General features: G+C 37.3%; 1 protein-coding gene across 5 annotated transcripts in view; it reads left to right on the top strand.

Annotated features, from left to right (window-relative positions):
* The window catches only part of LOC124216641 (galanin receptor type 1), a 43570-nt gene that overhangs the window by 5221 nt on the left and 15681 nt on the right, over positions 1–22668 (top strand). For all 5 annotated transcript variants that reach the window (XR_006882653.2, XR_006882652.2, XR_006882654.2 and 2 more), the window contains exon 3: positions 3222–3352. Coding sequence is in view for 1 of the 5 variants with exons in the window: in XM_046621404.2 (XP_046477360.1) it covers positions 3222–3352 (131 nt within the window). In the remaining 4 variants the exon portion in view is untranslated. The remainder of the gene's footprint in view (positions 1–3221; positions 3353–22668) is intronic.

Here is a 22668-nt window from a genome sequence, read left to right as displayed (position 1 = left end):
GAGAAAATTAGCTCTCGGCACGAAAGCCGCCTCTGATCCTGATCCTGATGCTGCTTATACATTCGAGCACAGCAGAGTGTCGCGATAATACATCGCGAGTATCCGCATATAATTTTTTAAAAATATCTATTATATACAGCGCAATATTTTATACATATATATATACAATATATATCAAATTATTAGCATCCACGTATTTGTTCTTATATAGGTGTATAAATTATATATCATATACGAAGCATGCACGTCAATTAGGCTAGGACCTTATTCCTACTTTTTTGGATTTGGTACTGCGATTTTTTCTAAAAATTGATGATGATACTTCGACAGTTATTGGAATAATTTTTGAAAATTATGAAACAAATTACATAAATTTTCGTGGCCAAACCCAAAAATATTTCAACCAGAATTGAAGTAGGCAGATGAAACGGTCATTTTTTAAATTAATTTTTCCACCAACCAACCATTTTATTTTTTCAGCCATTTGATTTTCCGTTTTCAATTCTTAGGGTTCGATATATCTTTCCTCATACAACAACAATCTGGAAATTTTTATCAAAATTCAATAATCAAAGTAACTAAAAGAATATTTGAATTTTCGTAAACCTGATATTTATCACATTATGAGCAAAAAACTGATCGTCGAAATTAGGATTTACGATTATTTTACAAGAGATATCTTTTGTCGGGCGTCAAATTTCCTACAGAGTAGCCAAAGGGATTGTTTTTATAATATATACAGTGTTAAACTAATTAAAAGTTTTCCTTAAAAAAAATTCAAATTCGTGGCATGAATTTGTTCATATAAAATTCGACTGGCACCGAAATTTTTTTGGATTTAGCCTTGTGTTTTTCCATGCTACATGGTGACTTTCTGGGAGTTAACGCGAAGAAATTCTGACACGACGCAAATAAGAACCACCCTGTTACACAACTACATTATTATAATAATTTATTCAAACACTTATATTCCTCTCAAATACACCTAAACGTCAGTTTTTTTTTTTCTTCTCTTCTCTCGCTCTTCTTAATGATCGCAGATGATTGATTTCACGACAACATTTATTTCTCACTTTTTTTTTTCCGGCAAAACAGAGGCGTGCAATGAGCATTATGCAATAACTTATCGAATATACACGCATACGCTGATTATTTATTGCAAAGTTTTTACTCAATGTTTTCTTACTTTCCTCGTCGTGTTTTTCTCCTCTTTGTTACATTCCTCTTTTTACCATATTTTTTACTTCTTACCATTCTCATTGTCGGTTTTTCTTTCCTGAAAAAGTGCAAATATCCTTCTCCTCCTCTCTTCACACTTCCTTGCGCATCTCAACGATCATTCTCCGCGACTTTTGCCCCCGTTTTATAACAAGGTGAGAAATCCTCGCGTCCGCTTTTGTCTCACCGACAGATACACATGTAGATATCAAACAGGGCCGAATTTACCCGCTCCGCGAACCGCGCCATGTTTATAAGTTTTTTTTTTTTTTTATTTTATTGCAAATTTTCTTCACTGACAAAATTTGGTCAAATTACAAATCTTTCAAAGATATTCATCGACAACTCACTCAACGACTTCGATACGAAAATGTTGCAAAAAATGTTACCACGACGAAAAAACTACACAGGTTTTTTATACCATTTTTTTTTTTTTTTTCTATCTCAATTTTCGCTCATTGAAACCGGGAAAAATAATCGAAAAGTTTCATCACGTCAGGTTTTTTCTTGAACTCGTGCTTGCAGTTTTATTTAGAATGAAACTCCCGTTTAATTAGAAATCTGGTGTACTATTCTTCAATTTGAGAATCATACGCAAACGTGGTTGCTTAATTTCATTTAATATGTATTAAAGTGAGACTCGAGAGTAAATGCAGACGGTGAAACAGAAAATGGAAAATGGAAGCATATCCGGGGTTGTATCAAAAGAGAAGAAAAAAAGGTTTCATTGTAGGCGAAAAGAATAAACACGGAATGTTGAATACATTTCATAAAGAAATTGTTTGTTTAATTTTACAAGAAATGTTGTTTATTTCATTGTAATGTAATGGGGGTTTTTTCATTATTTTTATGCTTTTTTTTTTATGCAAACACTTTGTGTTTTGCAAGAAATGATTTTTGGATACAGCACACTGAAAAACGTGGTATTTACCAAAAATATCGAATGCATGTAGGTTTTTGTGATTGAAAATCGCTATCTTTACCGTCAATTCCTATGATGAAGATATAATTTCTTAATTCTCAATTAATAGAATTTCGGAAGCACGATAACTTGACAATCTGGAATATTTTGAATTCAAATCAACTTTTACGTAAGTTTTCGAGGTAGCTCTTGCCATTATCGTAAAAAAAAAAAAAAAATCAAAGAAATTACGCGCATCGAGTATCTAGATCGACGAAATTGGTTATTTAACCAAAATAAAACAAGACGATTTACAAATTTACGATAAGCGTCATTATTATTTATTTCAGAAAATTACCTGATATCTACGTTGTAAGAAAAACAATTATTATTCATGTTACAGATGAAATTATTCAATTTGAAATACTCGGATTAGTAGGTATTCATGTAAGGTAATTAATTCTCAATTGATTGGATTCTTGGGAATATTCGACATTAGAGTCACATAACTATAATTCTAAGCATTCCGAGTAATTGTACGATGCGTAAAAACAAATGTCTGATAACTTTTAGATTTCTCAAACGGGCGCCGCGATCGGTTTGGCGTTGAAGCGACTGACGTCGTAATGCGGCCCTGCATGACTGCAATAATACGACATATCGTATCTTCTACATACATTATAATGTCGATATTCTTTGAACCGGAACGGTGAAACGGGTGTTTCTTTTCTTCTTATCTTCGTCTTTCGTTCTTCGATGCGAATCGAGGAATAAGAATTTGTGAAAAAAAATGAATAAATAAATTTAAAACAAAGAAAAAAAAAAAACAAAGCGCAATCACCGAATAAATGAAATGTGTCATAATTAGACCGCAAAGTATTATATAAACTACCAACTTTGGATTGAAAAAAATTCAATTTGAACATGCATACATCCACATGTGTGTTATATGCGTATAACGTATAATATAACATAATAATACTTGAAAAATTCAATTTCAAGAAGAATTTCTTTCTCATATAATTATATAATTGAAATCCATTTCGAAGTGTACCACGTCATTGTTTTACTATTTTTTTACCGACGACATTTTTGTTTTCAGGCAACGTGCTGATCATCGCATCGACTCTTTGCCCTCGGCTGAGACCGTTGCCGGCAACACCGACAAACGTTTTCCTCGGCGGTTTAGCGACGGCTGATTTGCTCCTGATAATCTTCTGCATACCGGTGAAGGTGAGAATTGTTTTATTTTCATCTATTATTCGAACCAATCATCGATTATTTGTAGAGAGTAAATTAAAATCGAATTACTCATTATTACGTACTCGTAGAAAATTTATTACCTCGCTATTTATATCTTCACAATTTGGTCTTTTTATGTTGCATATGTTGACGTATATTTTCCTTCTGCCGCTGGTTCGATGATTGAATTATAAACGATTTTTAAACCTCTCGATTCTTAATCGAAAATAAATTCTATGCACGTGTGTACAGGCGTCCGTATATATTTTCATACGACGATTTAATAAAACGTAACTCTTGTTTGAATTATGCATTGGCTTGAATGAACTTTAAATGCTATATACGATATACGAGATGGGGTAATGAAAACCGTATTTGCATTACATTTTATACTCGTTCGAAAGCATTTTTATTCGATCTATATAATTTTATCTTTAACTAGCAAAAAAAAGTCGGATTTTGTACACCTAAATATCCGGTAAAAAAAAAACTATCATAAATCGCAGAGAACTGATTTGATTGCTGTTCGATTTTTACAATATACATAAGCTCGATAGAAAATCGGAGATGGGAATGTGAAAAATTAATTGTAATTGAAAAATCCATCTTAGGATAGTGAAAATTGGGTTGAATGTATTTTGTAATTGTATAAAATCTCGCATTGATCGTTGTTAGTCGGTAATTCAATCGATCGATTGCTCAAAAATGCAGGAAACAAAAAGTAATATTGTTTGAATATGATAACCCGTCAAGCTTAAACTGGAATCGACGTTTTGAATGTGTTTTGTTCGTTTGCATACACGGGATGAAAAAAATCAGCATCTAAATCGAGTCTGTAAAAGCTTATTTTGCAAGCCGAGAGAGTTATAAGCAATCCGTATAATATTTGCGTTCGGTACGATGAAGATTTCGCATCGGCGACCGAGTACGATTATAGAACTTGGCATTGCCGTGGAGGATATATTTTATTTTCATTAAAGAGTGGAGCTGCTCGAAAATAGAAGCACAGACTTACGCTAATAGAAGAGATATGAAAGGATGGAGAGAAATGGACAAATAACACGAATTTGTTACATATCGCGTAGGAACAAATGCATTCACGTGTTCAACTGCAGGTACGCGATTTTCCAACGCTGCCTTAAATCTCCGATGAAATCGAAGAACCGATTCAATTTCGCGTCTAGAATATATTCCTCTCCTCGTTCGCAGCTGCAGCTTGCAAGCTTAGATTATATTATAGACGCAAGTATTCCCTCAAGTTCAATCTATAGTGATCCTGATTAGACGAATGCATACAAATTTGTTCAAGGTATAATAAATTCGATTTATACAGGTTCGAATTGACGTCACAGCTGAATAAAAAAAGAAACAATTCTTTTTTTGTCGTGCTGATTTTTTTTATTGCTAAGCGTAGCGTAGCATTTTATTCATAAACGTTGGATACTAAAGAAAAATCGAATTTTTCATCTAAATATTACTTTTTTGAGACACGTTTGTGAAAATGTCGATAAAATTAATAACTGGAGCCAATTTTTAAAAACCACGCTTACTCCTAGGATCGTTGACGTAACAAATCTTACTAAGTCGACTCAAATATCAAGGGCAACAAAACCACTGTTGACCAGTTTATTTACTTCAATTTCATTCTTCTTTCTTTTTTCTGTGCATCGTAACCGACCTGACGACTATTACAATCGATTGATTATTGCGTGTGATAATAATTAATGTATCGAGTTGATGAACGGCGAGACGGAATGAAACTGTGATAAAAAAAGGATGAATTGAGGTGAAGAGAAATTGTCCTCTCGTTAAAAGGTGGCTCGCGTAGTTCGTATAAATTGCTTGTAAATTATCGTTGACAATAACAAACAGCGTCTCAACGAGATAAGAATCGTTCGTTCAGATCCGAACACTTGAGATGCATAGATTGGATGATTGGACAGGGTTGTATAACAATAAATTGCGTGTCATCGCACACCGCGTGTATGTTTGAAACGACTCCGACCATTTCGTCCGATTGAAAATTGTCATCGATGATTTCATTCGCGGCTTTTATTCCCCTTCAATACATACGGCACGTAACGAAATTGTCATCTTACTTAGAAAATTATAGTTCATAGAATTTTTCATACCATATTGTAACAAGCGTTAAATAAAAAATTGAACATTGTTTTTCTTTTCAAGGAAATTGAATATCTATTGTATATTTCGAAAATTAATTAAAAAACTAAATACTCTATAAACCGCTGACAAATCAAGCAAAAAAATTTTCTTCCGCTTCTTCTTCCATATTTTATTTTCTTTTGCGCTGAGGTCATTATTAATATTATTATTATTATCATTATTATTTTTATTATTACGCGGAGTATACTTTGTTTCAAATTTTTTCTTCTGTCCCTCTGTCCTTTTATTATTTTTATACATGTGTCGCAAGCTCAGCTTTCGAGCTTTCCGTCGCTGTGCAGATTTATATTTTTAGTCTCGCAAGTTCTCTCGACAAACTTTTCTTGTATACGTAGGTACGCCAAATAAGTTTTTGTACAGAGGTAGGTATATAATTCCGCTAACAAATTACTAGCTGGTTGTCTTCTATTTTCTTCGCGGCTATCTTGTACATAAATACACACACATATATATATATATATATACACATTCACACCTTTTAATCTTGATTCTAAGATTTTCTTGCTCTTATTTGCGCCCTCTCTCAGCTTTCACAGCCCTTTAGCCACAATCATATCTCTCACGCAACGAGTTTGTCCAACATTTTCTTAAGCCCGCTTATAAAAGTAGCAGCCTGGCATTATTAAACTGTAGAAGTGAGAGCTGAAGAAGCAAAAGATTAAAGTAAATGAATTGATCAATAAAAAAGGCGAAAGAACCAGAAATGAAAAACAAAAACAAAAGAAAAAAAAAAAAAAGAATAATGAAAAGAATAAAAGCAGGTGAAAATCAACAGAGTGAGGAGAAGTTTTCACGTATAAAAGATAAAGGGAAAGGTAAAGATATATCTGAGAAGAAAAAAGCGAAGACAGAATTATAAGTACATATGTACACCGTTATTTTGAGGCGAGAGTTTCACGAAACGTGGTTTGTATAAGAATTTCAGACACTCTGCGTACATGGAACAAAGTTAGTTACTTGTGTGAATACATATGTATATATATATATATGTGTACATATTTTTTTTTCTTCATTCTTATTCCCGTTTCTTTTTTCATTACCGTCATCCTCTTCACTCGTATTTTCACTGCTTCTGTAACTTTTCAATTTCTCTTCATTGTGTGTGTGTGTGTGTGTGTGGATTTTACTTTATTCTTTTTCCTTTCATTTCAAGTTTCCGCCGAATTGATTTATCAGTAAGTCGTATAAATACGGTATTGTGTATTGTATAGGTATGTATATAAAAAGTCGTTTGCCGTCCTCGTTTTTAACAGCAATTTAGCCTGTTGCGTTGAAACGTACGTTTCTCTCTCTTTTTTTTCCCTCCTCTTCTGCTGCTTCTTTTTTTTCTCCAAACTCTTCACGTTTATTTTTACAACGCGCGCGTTTATAGCTTTACACTTACATGCGTGCACACGTTTTTATCACACCAATTTTATGCCTGAGATCGAACCGCTAAAACGTTGAAGCGTTGAAACGTAGAACGTGACAATTTAACGATCCCTGTCATCGCGGCCAATCGAAACCGCCTCTAGGAAATGGAAAATAGAAGAAATAACAAATTAGCACCACGAACAGGTGGCAGATACAAATGCTCGTAAGTGTTGATAAAAGTTATTTATTTTCTACCATAACGTTTCGAAGTCGGGAGACTGCAGCTGCCGAAGAAGGTGTTTTTAAGATAAGGCACGAGCGAACGGTCGTAAGAGAATCAGAAAATACGAGGCGAAGAAACATTGTTGCATTGATTTTTTATCGCTAATTGTTTCTGTATTTTTATTTATTTTTATTATGTCGCGTAATATCGGCATTTTATACATGTACGAGTATACATATTATACATATGTGAGGCGTTCTTCGCCACTAATTGTCAGCCACCTTTTTCTTATCCCCTCGGATCTTAAAGATACTCTTTGTAATTTTTTTTCAAATTTTCAGATTTACCCGTTTCCGAAATGGTTTTGTTTTTTAACCCGTATATCATGGGAGATTGAAGTCGGACAAAAGACAAATTTCGAATATAACAAGGTTATGATTTTCCACGAACTATTTGATGCAGTATATGTTATATTTTGATAGCATGAAAAAGGTTATTTTCAGTGAGAAAAAAAAAAAAAAAAAATGGAAAATTTCCTTTTTCCTTTGATTTCGCTGTAAATTTTACAGGGTATTTGGCGGTGTATTTGGGAATGTATAAAAAAAATTGGTATCCTGGAACTCGACATTCTTGCCGGGTAGAAAAAATATTTTACCGATAAAAGTGAATTAAAGATACATCCGAGTTCCTCTTTTCCATGAACTATTTAACGCGACATACGATGCCATTAAAATATAGCATATAAATACTTCATGGAAAAACATGACGTTTTGTATGCTTACATTGTTTTTGTCCGATTTCAATTTTCCATTATATACGGTTATATAAAAAAAAAAAAAAAACCATTTCCGAATAGATTAAATCGATAAATCTGAAAAAATTTACACAGAGTACCTTTAAGTATAACCAATTTTGAAACAGATCCGAGAGGATAAAAAAACAAGTGGCTATATTGTAACAAAGTCGTGCTTACACCCCTTGTACACCCTGGCACGTCATTTGTCTAATGTGCGGTAATTCGAGCAACCAATATTTATCGTAATAACACTCAGCCTACAGACTTTAATGAGAGTACTTCGTATCCAAACATATCCGTTTTTTCGCTTATAATTATTCTTTGCTATTTCATATAATTTAGCGGCAGTTCGTGAATTTTCGCATCGCTTTCTTTCCTTGAATGGCATTGCAACGCATGCCGGGAACAAAGTCGCGTACAAAAGCTCAAAGTTTTTCCGACTTACGTCTGCTTATAACTCCAGAACCACCGAACCGATTTTGATTCTTCTTTTTTCTGTCAATAGCTGCAACGTCTGACCAGATTTTAGGCAATATTTCGTTACAGGCAGATTGATTGTTTCGGAGAAGAAACAATATTTTCAAGCCAAGCGAGAACGGGATTCCACACTTGTGCGAACGCTTACTTTAAACTCTTATAGACAGAGGTTACGTTAGGTCAGATATTATCAGTCTTCGTTCAAATATTCTTAACTGTGAGCAGGATTTTTTTTATTTTTTTTTTTTACAATCCGAATACAATTTTCATTTTATCAGATTAAATTTTGATGCTGTGAAGATTCTCCGGTATAACATACGAGACTCTGAAATCACAACTGATTGCGATACCTCGCAAAATGTAATAGCGAGGACATATTATTAAATGGCGTTACCTGGGGGTTAGGGGGGGATTCATTATGGTAAAACTGACAACTCCATCGATATTGTTTCTCTATGGCGTTGCACGAAATTCACTCGCTTAATATCGCGCCCCCTTAAACCACCCCTAATTACTTCACTTAAGATGCGCGCGTGTGTTTACTGTCTGCAGTCTGAAACCGCCCCCTCAATCATTCGCAAATACCGGCTATATTATCGACGACAGAATACATGACGCAACGTAATTTATACAACGCGTGTATACGATCGGTAGAAAATTTCTATTTGCTACACCGCGTGTGTCTGAGAAAAAATAAAATTTCATGTTCTGTAGACGGCGGAAAGTTTCGGCAAATTGAAGCATCTGTGCGGTTACGGTTTACATATTTTTTCATTTAAACAAAAAGGAGACTTGTGCTTTGTACTGGAAAATATTTGTTAGTCTGGTTCGTAATTGTCAATGACGTACATTTTATGGTTGTTACGGCAACGTTGATGAATAATTCTTTCCTTTATTATTCAATATCAAATCAAAGGAAAAAATCCTAAAAGCGATCGTAGACTAGATATTCCGATTACAAATACGAAATTCCGCGTCATTTTCATTATCAACGAAAACCATATATTTTTCGGTTATAATTTGAAATAAAAATATTTATAAACGTCCGTACGGTAATCACAATTAGACATTTTTTTCCCTATCTATCGAACGATGATAATATTGTAAAGATAAACATATAAGAAACAATATATACGATTTGCTGCATGATTTTACCGAACGATTTCGCAAATTAATTCACCGCACGGAAAATTATCGTTGAAAAAATTTTATCATATCAAAATAAAAGTCAATCAAGTTGTTCGAACGTTTGATCAAAATGTTTATTCAGTATAATGTATTCGTGGTATAAATAACGTACGAATCGACAGCCGCTAAGTGACTGAGAAATTTATTTTCACGATACTATAATAATAATAATAACATGTCTGATAATATTATACACAAATATCACTTTCCACGTTTAGTTAAAAAAAAAGAACCAAAAACTTATGTCCAATATAATATTCAATTTATCTGTCACTGGTAGGATATGAAACGATAAACAATCTAAAAACTTAATCTCAATCTAAGTCTACAATCTATTTTGATCAATCTTGTATTTTACATCACTTACCGATCAAACAACGCTAAACGCTGGATAATTTGGCGTGAATTTGTTAAAAGGGGAAAAAAAAAAGAAAAAATTCATTCCTATATCGCGATACTTGTGAAAAAATTTGAGTACACATGAATTCCCGGACTTTGATTGAGGGTAAAATAATGTGATGCGTGTGTATTAGGGCATGGACTGATGAAGGTTATATTGTAGAAGCAACGCGTCGGTTTTGATTAGCACGAAAATTAACCGCCATGAGATTACGCGAACCCAGCGGATTCCGTACAATGGGAGATTATCAATTTCTGGGATGTATACCCTGATAACCCTCTCTTGATATCACACCCCCTCCCCTGCCACGTCGGGTCTGATTACCAACGTTGTATTTTATAACGCGTGTTTGCTTTCCTTCTCCCCCTTTCTTCCTCTCCGATTTTCGTTCTTCGTTTCTGGTTCGCTTTATGAGTAGCGGGAAAATGAAAGTCCATCGGACACGGAATTGATCGGTCGTTTTATTTTATCGCGTTATTTGATTTTACATCAATCGTTTTTACAGCCTTTATATTCTTTTTGCAATCTTTTTTTTTCCATTTTATTCCGTGCTTGCAATTTTATCTCCCTGACAGATTGTCTACGGTTTTCAAGTTTAATCAAGATTGAAACCTGGAAAAATTTGTCGAAACAAAAAAGAGGTGAAATAAAGGTTTTAACAGTTGCACTGAGGCTGATAATCTGGTCGCATCCAATATTAAGGAAAAAAAGTTATTGTACTGCAGGAAAAAATTGTTGCATCAACAGCGTCGACGTAATAACATTGTTCTACCATTTTTTTTTTTCTACAGTAAAACTCATATTGCCATGCTTTTGGAATTTTGATAAACAACGGTTTATTTTCAACGCGCATGAAATATCCACAAATCGTCCAAGTTGGATTTTGCACAATATTTATAACGTCTTTACTTCTGAGTCATTATGTTATCTCATGTAGATAATAACCATCTTACTTGTCGGGCTTTTTTCTTAATCTACTGACGCTTGTAAAGAATTCATGGATGAATACAGTGAGCTATTTTTTTCGTTATAGTCGAAAAGAGTATATTAATTTATCGATGGAAAAATAGTCGAGTAATGGCGTATTTTCTGATGCTGTTAATATTCAATCAATCCGTATTTTCAAATTCTTTTTGCCATCAGAAGGATGTTTTTTCTTCACAGTTTAGATTCAACTTGAATATAACTTATCGATCACTCATTACTTGGTCACGTTTTTGTATCGAGACATTTTTTGCCTCAACGCGTACATTCCACACATCCCTTAATTTTTTCGCTCTTTCATGTTTCCAGTTTACGGGTAAAAACTGACCCTCGAAGTATTATTTTTCTTGCAATTTTCTCGAACAGCTTTGTTTTTTTTTTTTGTCACGAGCGTAATAAACTCTTTTTTCCGCTCTCGCCCTAACTTGGCGAGTTTTCACTGCCTGTTTTTTCCTTTCTATTTTTTTTTTTTCGAAAAAAAAATATTCCACGCGATAATTACGATCCGTTCCTCGGCGTTTCGTTTAATTTCTTTCGTCTTTTTCATTTCACTTCAAAGTCACGGCTTATTGACACATCTTTAACGTAATATTTATATCCTTGATTTTACCAACCATCCCGTGAAGATGGCAAGTCAGAGGATGGAAGGATCGAGAAGCAAAGAACAAAAAAAAAACAAAAAAAAAAAGTAAAAAATTACGTCGGGACAAAACACTTTCCGAGCTTAGTCGTACGGTCGGGATGACTCGGTATCAAGTCGCCTCCATTTTCGGGGATCGGGAATCGCCGGCGAAAACATCCCGCAGCCTCCGTCACTCCTCCCCCTTCTTCGGACAGAGAGAAAGAATAAAATTCCCAACGTACTGCCACCGAATCCTCGACCTTTACGGAATCCGATGAATAGCCGAGGTTTTATTGGGTCCCATTCGATTTCCAAACGTCGAGATCTCACGCGCGGCTTTTACACACACACACACACATATATATATATATATAGTTATGTGTTCCCAAACCTTACATACCCTTTCGAATCTCTGCCTAGTTTCATCCAGACACCGGGTGAAACGAAGAACAAAATTCGAAAAAAAAAGCTCAAAGGTCACGTTCCAGAAGAAGCACAAATAACTGATTTAAATGGCAAACATTAATTTTCTTGTTTGATCTTAAATGAGTTTTTTAATTTACAAATTTCACTACCGTTTCGTCACGTTCCTTCCTTCCTTCCTTCATTTCTTCCTCTTTCGCCGATATTACGTTTGGAAAGCGAGAAAAAGGGAGGCGAAAAAATTTTCGGAAGTAAAAGTGATGGAAAAAAAATTCTTCTTCCCACGGTCCGAGGGGGTGAATAAAAATGAGAAAATGAATTTGCGGAACCCCGGTTGTAATGAGACGATCATGGCTGATTGCCTGCTGCTAAATTCGCCTCGGATTGACGCTGACGATGAGACAGGGGAATCTTCGCTTCCGTTTTCTCTTTCCGAGAGTCGTACTGATTGGGGATGATTGGAATGACATGAGAGGTAGACTGGATACGTCGGATATTGTTCGGCTCCTTCACCTCGGTTGAGGGGCTTTGGGATTGGTCAGAGACGATACAGATCCAGCACCGATATACACGCACTTGCGTAGATTGTGGATGTGCATTACAGCCTGTTCAAGGGACGCGTGCAGGGATCAAGGAGCGAGAAAAATCAGATTAAACGCTTTTATTCCGGTGGAAATTTTGCGCAGAGGGGTTGAAATGATTCTCTTCATTTTATTAACTCATCACTTCATTGCATAATATACTTAATGTATACAGTGTGAATTGCTAATGGCAGAATGGTCCGTTATCTGCTGTGTTTTAATGCGCATCCGCTATGATTACAATCCGAGAGCAGTTGTTTGCCAGGGTGACCAACCGTCGTGAACGTAACCTCAAAATATTTTCACACCTGTCGCTGGCGATTGTGTTCAGCGCAGACAACTGTTGAAATTTTTCATGTTACACGCAACGTCTAAATTTGTTACGGTTGGTCGCCCTGGCATTGTGGCGCATGCGCATTAAATTATAGCAAACGACGGATCATTATGTCGGTAGTAATTCACACTGTACACGTACCATTGAACAAATTCTCAACGTGCAAGAATAATTTTATGTTTCGGGTTTGTTGAAAACATTTACGAACTATTTAACGCAATGTTTTTCAAAATCGGCCCGTATCATGAATCGGTGAATACGTAATTAAATATTATTCCCTAATGATGAAGTTAAATTTCGAATGGTAAAAAAAAAATATTCTTTTCGTTTATTTGTGTTAAAATTTATCTACAGAAATTGATTTTTAAGGATTTCGTGTTTCTGTTTTCGTTTTCCCATTCTCGTTCTTCTCCAAAAGCAAAGATAACGCGCAGCGGATCGATATTCTTTTTTATTTGTGACGGTTTGTTTGAATGTACGCTGAAATTTTTTTTTTTTTTTTCTTTCAGGTACTTTTTTCCACTTTTTTCTCGCTTTCTCTACTTCAGATGACGAAAAATTTTTACCGATAGCGCGATCACGACCAACGTGCTCTCGGGTCGTTTCAGAGGTTCGCGAAATCAATTGGCAGTCCCCGATTTTTTTCTTTTTCCTTTCTCACACGTCTTGTTCGTTCTCATTTCTCCGATTCTCGTTTTTACAATATTAGTTTTCCTTTTTTCAATTTTTTTTTTTTCTTCTCTATTTTCATCCCTCTTGTTTTGTCGAAACGGTGAAAAATCACCGTCTCGAGCGAAAAAATAGAAAAGAAAAAAAAAGAAGTCACGTTTCAAATAAATCGTCTCACTATTGCGCTTGGATAAATTGGCACATATACCTCCGAAAATTCATCTCTGGTGGAAGAATCTTTCCCCAAGTACATTAAACGTGGTCATTACCCACGAAAATACCTTATTTGATCGAAAATGTATGCATTCAATCATTTTATGCAAGATTCTCGTTTCACGAAAACACTATACATAAATAAATATCCTCAACCTTTATAAAAAAAAAAAGATTCAAATCGCGTACTATTGCTTACTACATGTCTGTTAATTTACAATGAAAGAATAGCTGAAACTTGACGTAACTTTCCAAACGCGATTATGAGAAACGCGTACTGTCTGTGCTTTTGACGCTCAACTATAAATGTCATACCGAACCTTGCATACAACTGCGTAATTGCAGACGAAGGATTGGCAAGTGCTACCCAATGGAATTGAAGATCCGTTGGATTGAAAAAAAAAATTAAACTAGCAAGTGGTACTTGGCGGACCTTTTTAGAAAAATACCTTGAGGAATATATCAATTTAAGATAGAATTTGAAATGCTGTTCGAATTCTATCCTGAACAGAGTCGTTCAAATTTTTGTCACCATGCAGGCGCGACCATAGAGTTCATACGTTCACATAAGTTTCGTACGAGTCGAGCGACTTTCTATGTCGTATTATATTATAGTCATACAATTCGCTTATACCACGAGTCAATTGTAGAGATATGGACAACGGCATTTATAACTGATTCTACATCTATATACCCTCAAAAGCGTATTTCATATGTTTTGTCGTAAAGTGGTTGAGAATTCTTGATCGAAACTGACGATTTCGACGATGTTGGAAATATTACAATCGGTATATTTCAGCCATCCGTGCATCGATCGTATCGACATAAGCCTTGAATGAAAGCTTTTGTAATCTAGAAACGTACAGAAATTGTCAAATGTTGAATTTCATCGCGAGTGGGAAGAAATATGTGATAATATTTTCGTCGGGTAGGATATTGGCAACTTTTCGCGGTAAAAAATAATTCCTTGGATCGTTCCGCGTTTATTTATTTATTTATTTTTTTTCAATCAACTTGGCGCGATCATCGACCACCGATCTTGACGCGTATGTACATTTCGACCCTTTCTTCATCCTCTTTTACGATTTCGTCAATCATGTAGCGCGCATTTCTCTTCGATTTGAAAAGATTCTTTTTTTTTCGCGATTCAAATAAACAGAGTTTGTTCCACATGTACCAACATATATGTATAATGTTCCTTTTTTTTAACCTTGTCGAAGCTGCGATGAGTTTCTCTGTAAATGGAGTTTATTGTTTCGTATACTATTACATTACATTACTTTTTTTTACACTACGTACTGATATTCTACGTTGAATAAAAATAATATTACCTGTAAATGGAGAAACGACATTTACAGCTTATTTTCCTCTCGTTCTGCCGTTTCTACGTGTGATTACGCTGATAATAGCTTATGTACTCATCTGTCATATGCCCTCGGCATTCTATCGTCTGTATTCGCTCATATTTACACGCATGTACTATTGACCGTAAAGCTGCCAAGGGCGCTCACTGTTGTGCAGTGAAATTTCGAATTTGGGAGTGAGGAAGAAATATGATGAGGTGAATATAGGCCTCGTCATATTTTTTACATATATATATAATGTATATGTAGAAGCCACGTACAATGCAATGAAATGATGAGGGAAAAACTGATGAAAATAGAAGAGAACAAAAGTAGAAAAAAAAAAAATTTCAAACAGAAAGAGGATAGAGAAAGAACGTATGAAATTAAAGCAGCACGTCGTGTGCAAGGGGCACGAAAAAAGTTCAATATAGTCGAACAGCGGACGAGTATTTATGTATGCATGGGAGTTATACAGAAACGATGAGGTTTTGTGCAGAAATTCTTTTTATTTTGCATTTCTCCATTTTCATTTCTTGTTCGTTCAATTTTTATCTCGTCTATTTCTTTTTCTCGATTCGGCGCATCGAAACAGCGTGATTGACGAGGCCGCAACGTTTTTCCCATAACTGCCATACGTAAGCACGTATGCAAGTATGTATAAAACGTGTGTGTGTGTGTAACGTGTATATCTATATATATATATATATATATGTCGAATTTTTTTCACCATTAGATATAATATTATTGCATTTATTTAACAGTCAGTAATATTATAAAACGCGTTATTATGCGTATATTCCTTTTTTGCAATTGGTCTTTCTACTATTAAATCCTGAAGAAAATAATGAAGTATAAATATTGTTGAAAATTATTCGAGTAAAGCTAATTATTTGTGGTTCATTGAATGCTCCGTTTCTGCAACGCATTTATACACATTGATAATATTCAGCGCGCAAAATCCTTGCATAAACACACAGCGAAAAATCTGTGAAACCTGATGCGGGAGATGTTTTTTTTTCTCTCGTCTTTTCCCTTTACACTCTAAATTCGCGTGAACTCGGTTTTCTCGCCTAACCTGCTACCGGCAAAATGATGAAAACGCCGGCAAGAATTCATTCCGTACGCGATGTGAAAGGAGAAAAGCGTCGAATTACCCTACGCAGCGAGGGCGGCTGTGCTTTTTAATTCCTTTCATTCCCAGCCTCCTCCTCAAACTCCTCGTCCTCTGGTTATTTCAGTTTTACAATTTTAAGTTTAAATTATTTTCGTGTTTTCCCTGCAGTGATCGATAATTCGAATAACTTGTAATTCCTGCTCATCGTGCTTATATCGTACCACGTTTTGATTTTTTCCTAAAAACTCGACGCAGCGCGTTACATCTTGACATGCAACTAAAACTTTTAATTTTTTGCTCCAACTTTTCGTTCCTGCCTCAAATTATTCTCTCTTATTTTCTCGTACAACGGCGATGCGTCAAATTCAGATAGGGAATTACAAGCGTGGGTGGAGAACGATTGAAATTCAGGAATTCCTGATCAAATTTCGCCGCTCTTGTCACTGTGATTGTGTTCCATCTATGATGTATATTGACGTGTATGTATCTATGCGTACATACCTAGGCTAACTGGTAAACGCGTAATAAAGAGATCCAATTAACTCACGGTACTGAAGTGAAAGGAGCCGCCATGTTAGTATATGTACGTGCACGAGTATTGCTTCACCCTCACCCTCGTGTTAGACTGTACCTCGCGAATTCGTGAACTCCACCTCTCAATCAATAAAATGTATTTTAACGCATTTGGAAATGAGAGGGAAGAAAGGTAGGCGGTGAGTGCTTGAATCAATTATTAATCAAATTTAGACTTGAAAGTACAGCCGGTCTGTACGAAATTCAGCTCCTTTGAGAGTATTTTTTTTTTGTTTCACTTCCTTTTCCTCACCAACCATCGGATTCTCACCGTTGAAGAGGAAAAGAGAAACCCGTTCAGAAAACAGATGTTTAATCTTTTGTTCGGAAATGTATCCCCAATTACTTCCATTTGATTTCAGAATAACTCGCAATATTTCCTTCCTTCCTGTTTATGGACAGAATGTAAGTTGGAAATATAATTGGTTCACAGTTATTCTTTTTAATTGAAAACAGGGCCGTGGTTTGGTAAATATTCGGTTAATCAGATACACAGATCTTGGAGATTAATTTTCAATAATGAAACAGTTTAAAAGGGGTATTCTGTTTGAAAGAAAAAAAGATGCAGAAAAAGGTGAAAGGATATCTATCGAGGAGTGTTTTCTGATCCCCGAGCTCCAGGTGAAGGGTTCGCGACCAGCGTCTGTATCGCGGTTTTCTCTATTTGTCATTCGGGTTTAAAAACACATTTTTCGGGTCACTCGGTTCCCCCGCGCCTCGCTCTAGGTCGTCTAGCTGTCGTCTCTGAACGAGGAGGCGCGAGGAGAGAGAAATAGAGAGAGGGAGAGAGAGAGAGAGAGAGAGAGAGAGTTTCCCTGGGGAGGAGAGGTGAAATTCACGTTCGCCCAAAATTGCAGGCAGTTTTGTTTGCAGGGGTTGAGATCGAGTTGTGGCTGTAGCCTTACATCGTCCCGGCACATAAGCATAACCCCCTCACGTATTTATCAAGCCAACCCCGTCGAAACTCGAGAAGATAATACTGTCTTCTACCTGGCGTTAGTTCGTACGCGTATTAGGGTGTCTAGTTTTGTGCGTAGAATTTATTCCTCTTTTTCTGTTTCTCTTGATCTCTTGAAACCTAATTTTTCTCGTTCAGATAACATCAGGAAGAGGTATTTTTTTTTCATCAATTGTTACCGCTCATCTTTGCGTAACGATACGGACTTTATCTTGGAAGAAATTTTTTTAAAATTAAATTCTCGATAAATTATTTACCTGCAGTCAATACTTTAGCCACTGAACATGGAAGCTCAATATTTGTACGTATTAAATTGACTCTTGAGACGGAGTTTATGATTTCTGAATCGTTAATTCAACTACGGATTTCTCTCAACGCGCATTGTTGTAGAAAATTTGATTCTCCTCAAAATGCTTTCAAGAGCAATTCCGTGTCATTAAATGCCGCTGTGTGGTAACGTTTTGAAAACAATGACATATTTCCCACATCATTGAAGCGTGGAATGACGTCAAACTCCGAAAAGAATCGTTGTTAATTGGGTTTGGGAAATGTCCCTCTGCGAGGTATTTATTTTTCTATGTAGAACAAGTTTTTCGTATAAAAAGCACAGAGACAAATGGTGCTTCCAAATGAAACACCCTTTAATATGTATATATATGTATACAAGAAATTTCAACGCTGAAATTTTGTGAGACGTGTAATTCCTATCTCTAGACGAACTCGAGGCATGGCTATGGAATTACAGCTGGAATGAATTAACGAATAAATTTTTCCCCCGCAGAATACGCCGCAAAATTTCATCCCCCATTCGTCAGCGAGAGATTCTGCACACGAACAAGTCCCTGGCGATCGTTCCTGACGGTTTCCATCGTTTCTCTCCCCCTTTTCCCTTCTCTAGTCACGACTTGTAATTACTTGACACTTTTCCGCTACCTCCAACCTTCGTCATGCTCGGGGATACAGAATGCGGCGCTGTATTATGAGGAGGGAATTACTGCTACCCGTTTTGTTCACGGAAGAACGATCACCGCTCATCTGCCGGCAGCGAGTGAAGAAGAGAAATTGAAAGTGCGAAAGCGACGTCTGGTAGTCTTCGACATGGAAAGGCAATCTTCCTACGGAAGTTGAACATTCGCCCGATCATCGCCTTCTATAAACCAGATAGTCAAGAATCTGGATTCGTAATGTTTTTTGAATCTAAACGGGGATCCAAATATATGAAATTTTAAACGGTGCGGGGAACAAATTCGTTGTAGAATTATAAACTTGACAATCCTTGATAATTTCTCATTTTCTATATTTATCACTTTGAGTCAATCGTTCGATTCTCGTACGTTTGATACGTGATAGTCATTACAGCATTTTTACAACTATTTTAATTTTTTATCAAAAATGAGAGTGCTTTTTGTCATTCATTTTTCTCCCCTCTACTACCCTTTTCACTCAAACGATGCATGAATAATTCTCGCGAGATGAATATCCGTCTGCTTTCTTTCCGTATGCGAATTCCGGGTCGGAAATCCCGAGTTCCAATTCTCCGTATCTATCGACGAAGAGAGTAGAATGCTCGTGGGAAGAATTTCTGATACCTTCTTTCCTGTTGTTTCGAAAAAAGAATGTCTCTTATACCTTTACCCGAGCAGTGAGACATTCGCGATGCTAAAATTCTCTCTTTGAATTTTTGGCAACTTTTTTTTAGGTGTTTCGATGAAATTTTAAGTTTCGATGCCGTCCACCCTACGTGTATTGTCTGTGAATGTTTGCGTCGATATTATGTTTCTCTGAGGTTTTATGCCAATATTTATTTTACGACCATTGCTTATCGAATGGCTGGCCTCGAGACGCTTCCAAGGAGCCGCCGTGGCACGATTTTGAACGATTGGATCTTGAGATATCGCGTTTTGAAGTGCGGCGCTCGCGCGTCTGCACGGCGACGCGAATCAGCGAGCGCTGCGCGCTCGCGCTAATGGCGTACTTGAGACGGCGATATCTCAGGACCCACTGATCGGAAATCGGTCTGCAACGGCTCGATGAAATCGTTGTAAAATGCTGCGGCATCTGGTAGCGTGGAGGTAAGAAAAAAACAGTGGAGAAATGGTCCAGACCCGCTGCGCCGGAAGCTTTTCATCACATCAAAACGTCGCCGGCGGTGGCGCAGCTTGGAAAAAATCTTTTTTTGGAACGAGGACAAGAACCGACTTGAGTCCGAGCCGCTCAGATTCTGGCACTGATAGCGTATCGCCGATGTGAAAACGGTAATGGATGGCCGTGGCCGGAATCACTGGCATCGGTCTGGCCTGGCGCGATACTGCGGCTCCATGTGTTAACCCTTAACGTTATATATCATCAAACGTTTTTGCATCCAGCATCATGTATTATAACCACGACGCCAGTCACGCACAAGGTGTATTATAATATTAAGAATCTATGGGACGTACAGTCCGGTCAAAAAGTAAAGCGAACCGAAACAAAAACGAGAAAGTAGAGAGGTTCGATAACTCTCGCAGAAGCTATACGTACATCTACCTAGTCACGTGCGAGTTAACCAAGAATCACTGACGTTGAAGAGATGTTTTTAAGACACCGAATTTCATCATTCGAAATCAATGTCGGAAATGTTATCTTTTGGTTTTTTTGCTCTTGTATAAGAACATTTCGTTGAAAACGTGAGTGATTGCATTTAAAGAAAAAATGAAGATCACACGTCTCTGGATCCAAGTTCGAATCTTTGACACTATGACAAGCGTTTTCAACATAATCACTCGTTCGATATGTTTCAGATGAGATTCTTTCGTAGATGAATCCCCCCGGGCGTCAATTCAATGGTAATTTTGAAGCCTGGGTTTCGGCCAGGCTTTTGTTTGGAGATATTCTGACCCTGACTGTACGTCCCATACATCGCCTTGATGTAATATTCGGCGTCTCGAATATGCGGGGAACCCGTCGTCGTTTAGCCGCATAACTCGGGGTTATGACGATGTTGGCTTGTGCGTCGCGACCCCTTGCCCTTCGGGTCTTTCGACTCTCCCGCCGCAAGATCGACATCCAACAAGTAATTACTCACTTACCAGGGATTTCTGTCACTGCTCCGATTAACCTGAAACGCTTCCAAACTAGAGGCGGAGGTGAGGGTGAAGGTGGAGGTAGGCACGGTTATTCCGCGAGGATTGCAGAGTCGGTGCGCGCGTTTGTTCCCCGGTCACATTTCCCCAACAGCCCCGCACCGAGTGAGACAAATGTCCTTTCTTGATACCCAAATCCGTTGTACAAACGGCGACCTTCGCCAAGTCTCGAACAGAATGTGTCCCTCTAGTCGAAACGGTGAGTCGAATCTTCGACGCTTCAGACTCGTAAAGAAACTATCAAGACGACGACGACGACGACGACGATGATGTTGATGATGATGATGATGATGATGATGATGATGGCGGCCATGAAGGCTCAAATTACTGCTTCGTCGGTGTTCGATTTTCCACTGATCAGTGTCCACGGTTATTCATTTCAACTCTGTCCCCCTTCCAACCCTCCTTTGAGTCTTCTCTAAAAAGTGCCAATACGAATGATCGAACGAACGAACCAACGAACCAATTTTTTCGTCATCGTACGCTGATCGTTTTTGCTCTTTGAATGTCATCGCCAATCTGACAAGCTCCGCGTATTCTTTCTTCGTTGATTTTCCATGGCCCAACGGCCATCTCAACGATGAAAAAGTCACCAGAGGAATGTTCGGACATAAAAGAGCTTACTGAACAATGTGCCTCGGATATGATTCAGCGTTATTAATTTTTCTTTCGGGTCATCAGTCAGTCACTATTCGAATTTAACTACGAAACTATGCAGCGCTGCAGATAATCGGAACTAAAACTGCGGCTGAAGCACGTTCGCTGCAACTGAAACTGTCGCATCTGCAGCGAACGTTGAACCGTTGAACAGTTCCAATTTCATCGGGCTGGGATTTCGGGCTTCGTTTAGCGACTGGGTTAGACAGTGCCTGCAGTTTATTTTTGTATCAACGTCAAAAACACGAATTAGACAGACGGCTGATCGTTGAGCCAGCCAATTATACTGGACGTGGGTCACGAACCCATGTTTTCCATTTCGCACGTAGACAAGAAGCAACAGGCTAAAATTCCCTTGCGATCATGCAGAGCTCGAGTGCGGTTATAATATCGTTACTCCCATATTTTACACGCGAAACGTAACTCGGACACCGCGGTGTTTATTTGTCGAGGATGAGGAATTAAAAGTTACACCAAGGAACATCATTTCCGATTGGCGTCAAACTCCAGCTTGTAAGCGAAAGTTGCGGGGGCGACGGAAATTTGAATACGTGCCTTCCGAACTTCGGTCCTTCGCCGAAGAAATTTGGCTTCTTTTCACATCCCTCGGGACGTCGATGTGTGCTGTTAGGGGAAACTCGAACGCGTTACGCGGGAGAGCAAACTGCCCGTGTGCTCGGTGTTGTGAAAAATTTACCAATACTCTTGTGGGTAAGGACGTCGGTATCGCTCCCGGTCCATCTTTCCACCAGTGAAAAAACACGCGGCGACTAATTTCGCACCGATATTTACTTGTAATTTTTCTCGGTCGTCGTTAGAACGACGTCAAAAATTGGAATTGAGGAATCGTCGATCGAATCGATCCAGTTTCACTTCGGGCTTAATTGACAAGTTCAACACGATTTTGCTGAACTTTTGCCGGGGCAAAACTAATTCCCCAAACCCTTTCCTAACCAAGCAAAAAGTTTTTCGGAAAGGTGAGAAAAGGTTCGCGCGACGAAAATTCACTCTCCGCACGCAATCCGAAACTGAAAGTGCTGAGGTATGACAAGCACAGACCAGCTTACGATCACTATCGGCAAAGCTCGAT

This window comes from Neodiprion pinetum, chromosome 4, assembly GCF_021155775.2.
Source record: "Neodiprion pinetum isolate iyNeoPine1 chromosome 4, iyNeoPine1.2, whole genome shotgun sequence".
NCBI classification, from domain to species: domain Eukaryota; kingdom Metazoa; phylum Arthropoda; class Insecta; order Hymenoptera; family Diprionidae; genus Neodiprion; species Neodiprion pinetum.
Note: the sequence above shows the minus strand (reverse complement) of the source record. Positions and strands in the feature narration are given on the sequence as shown.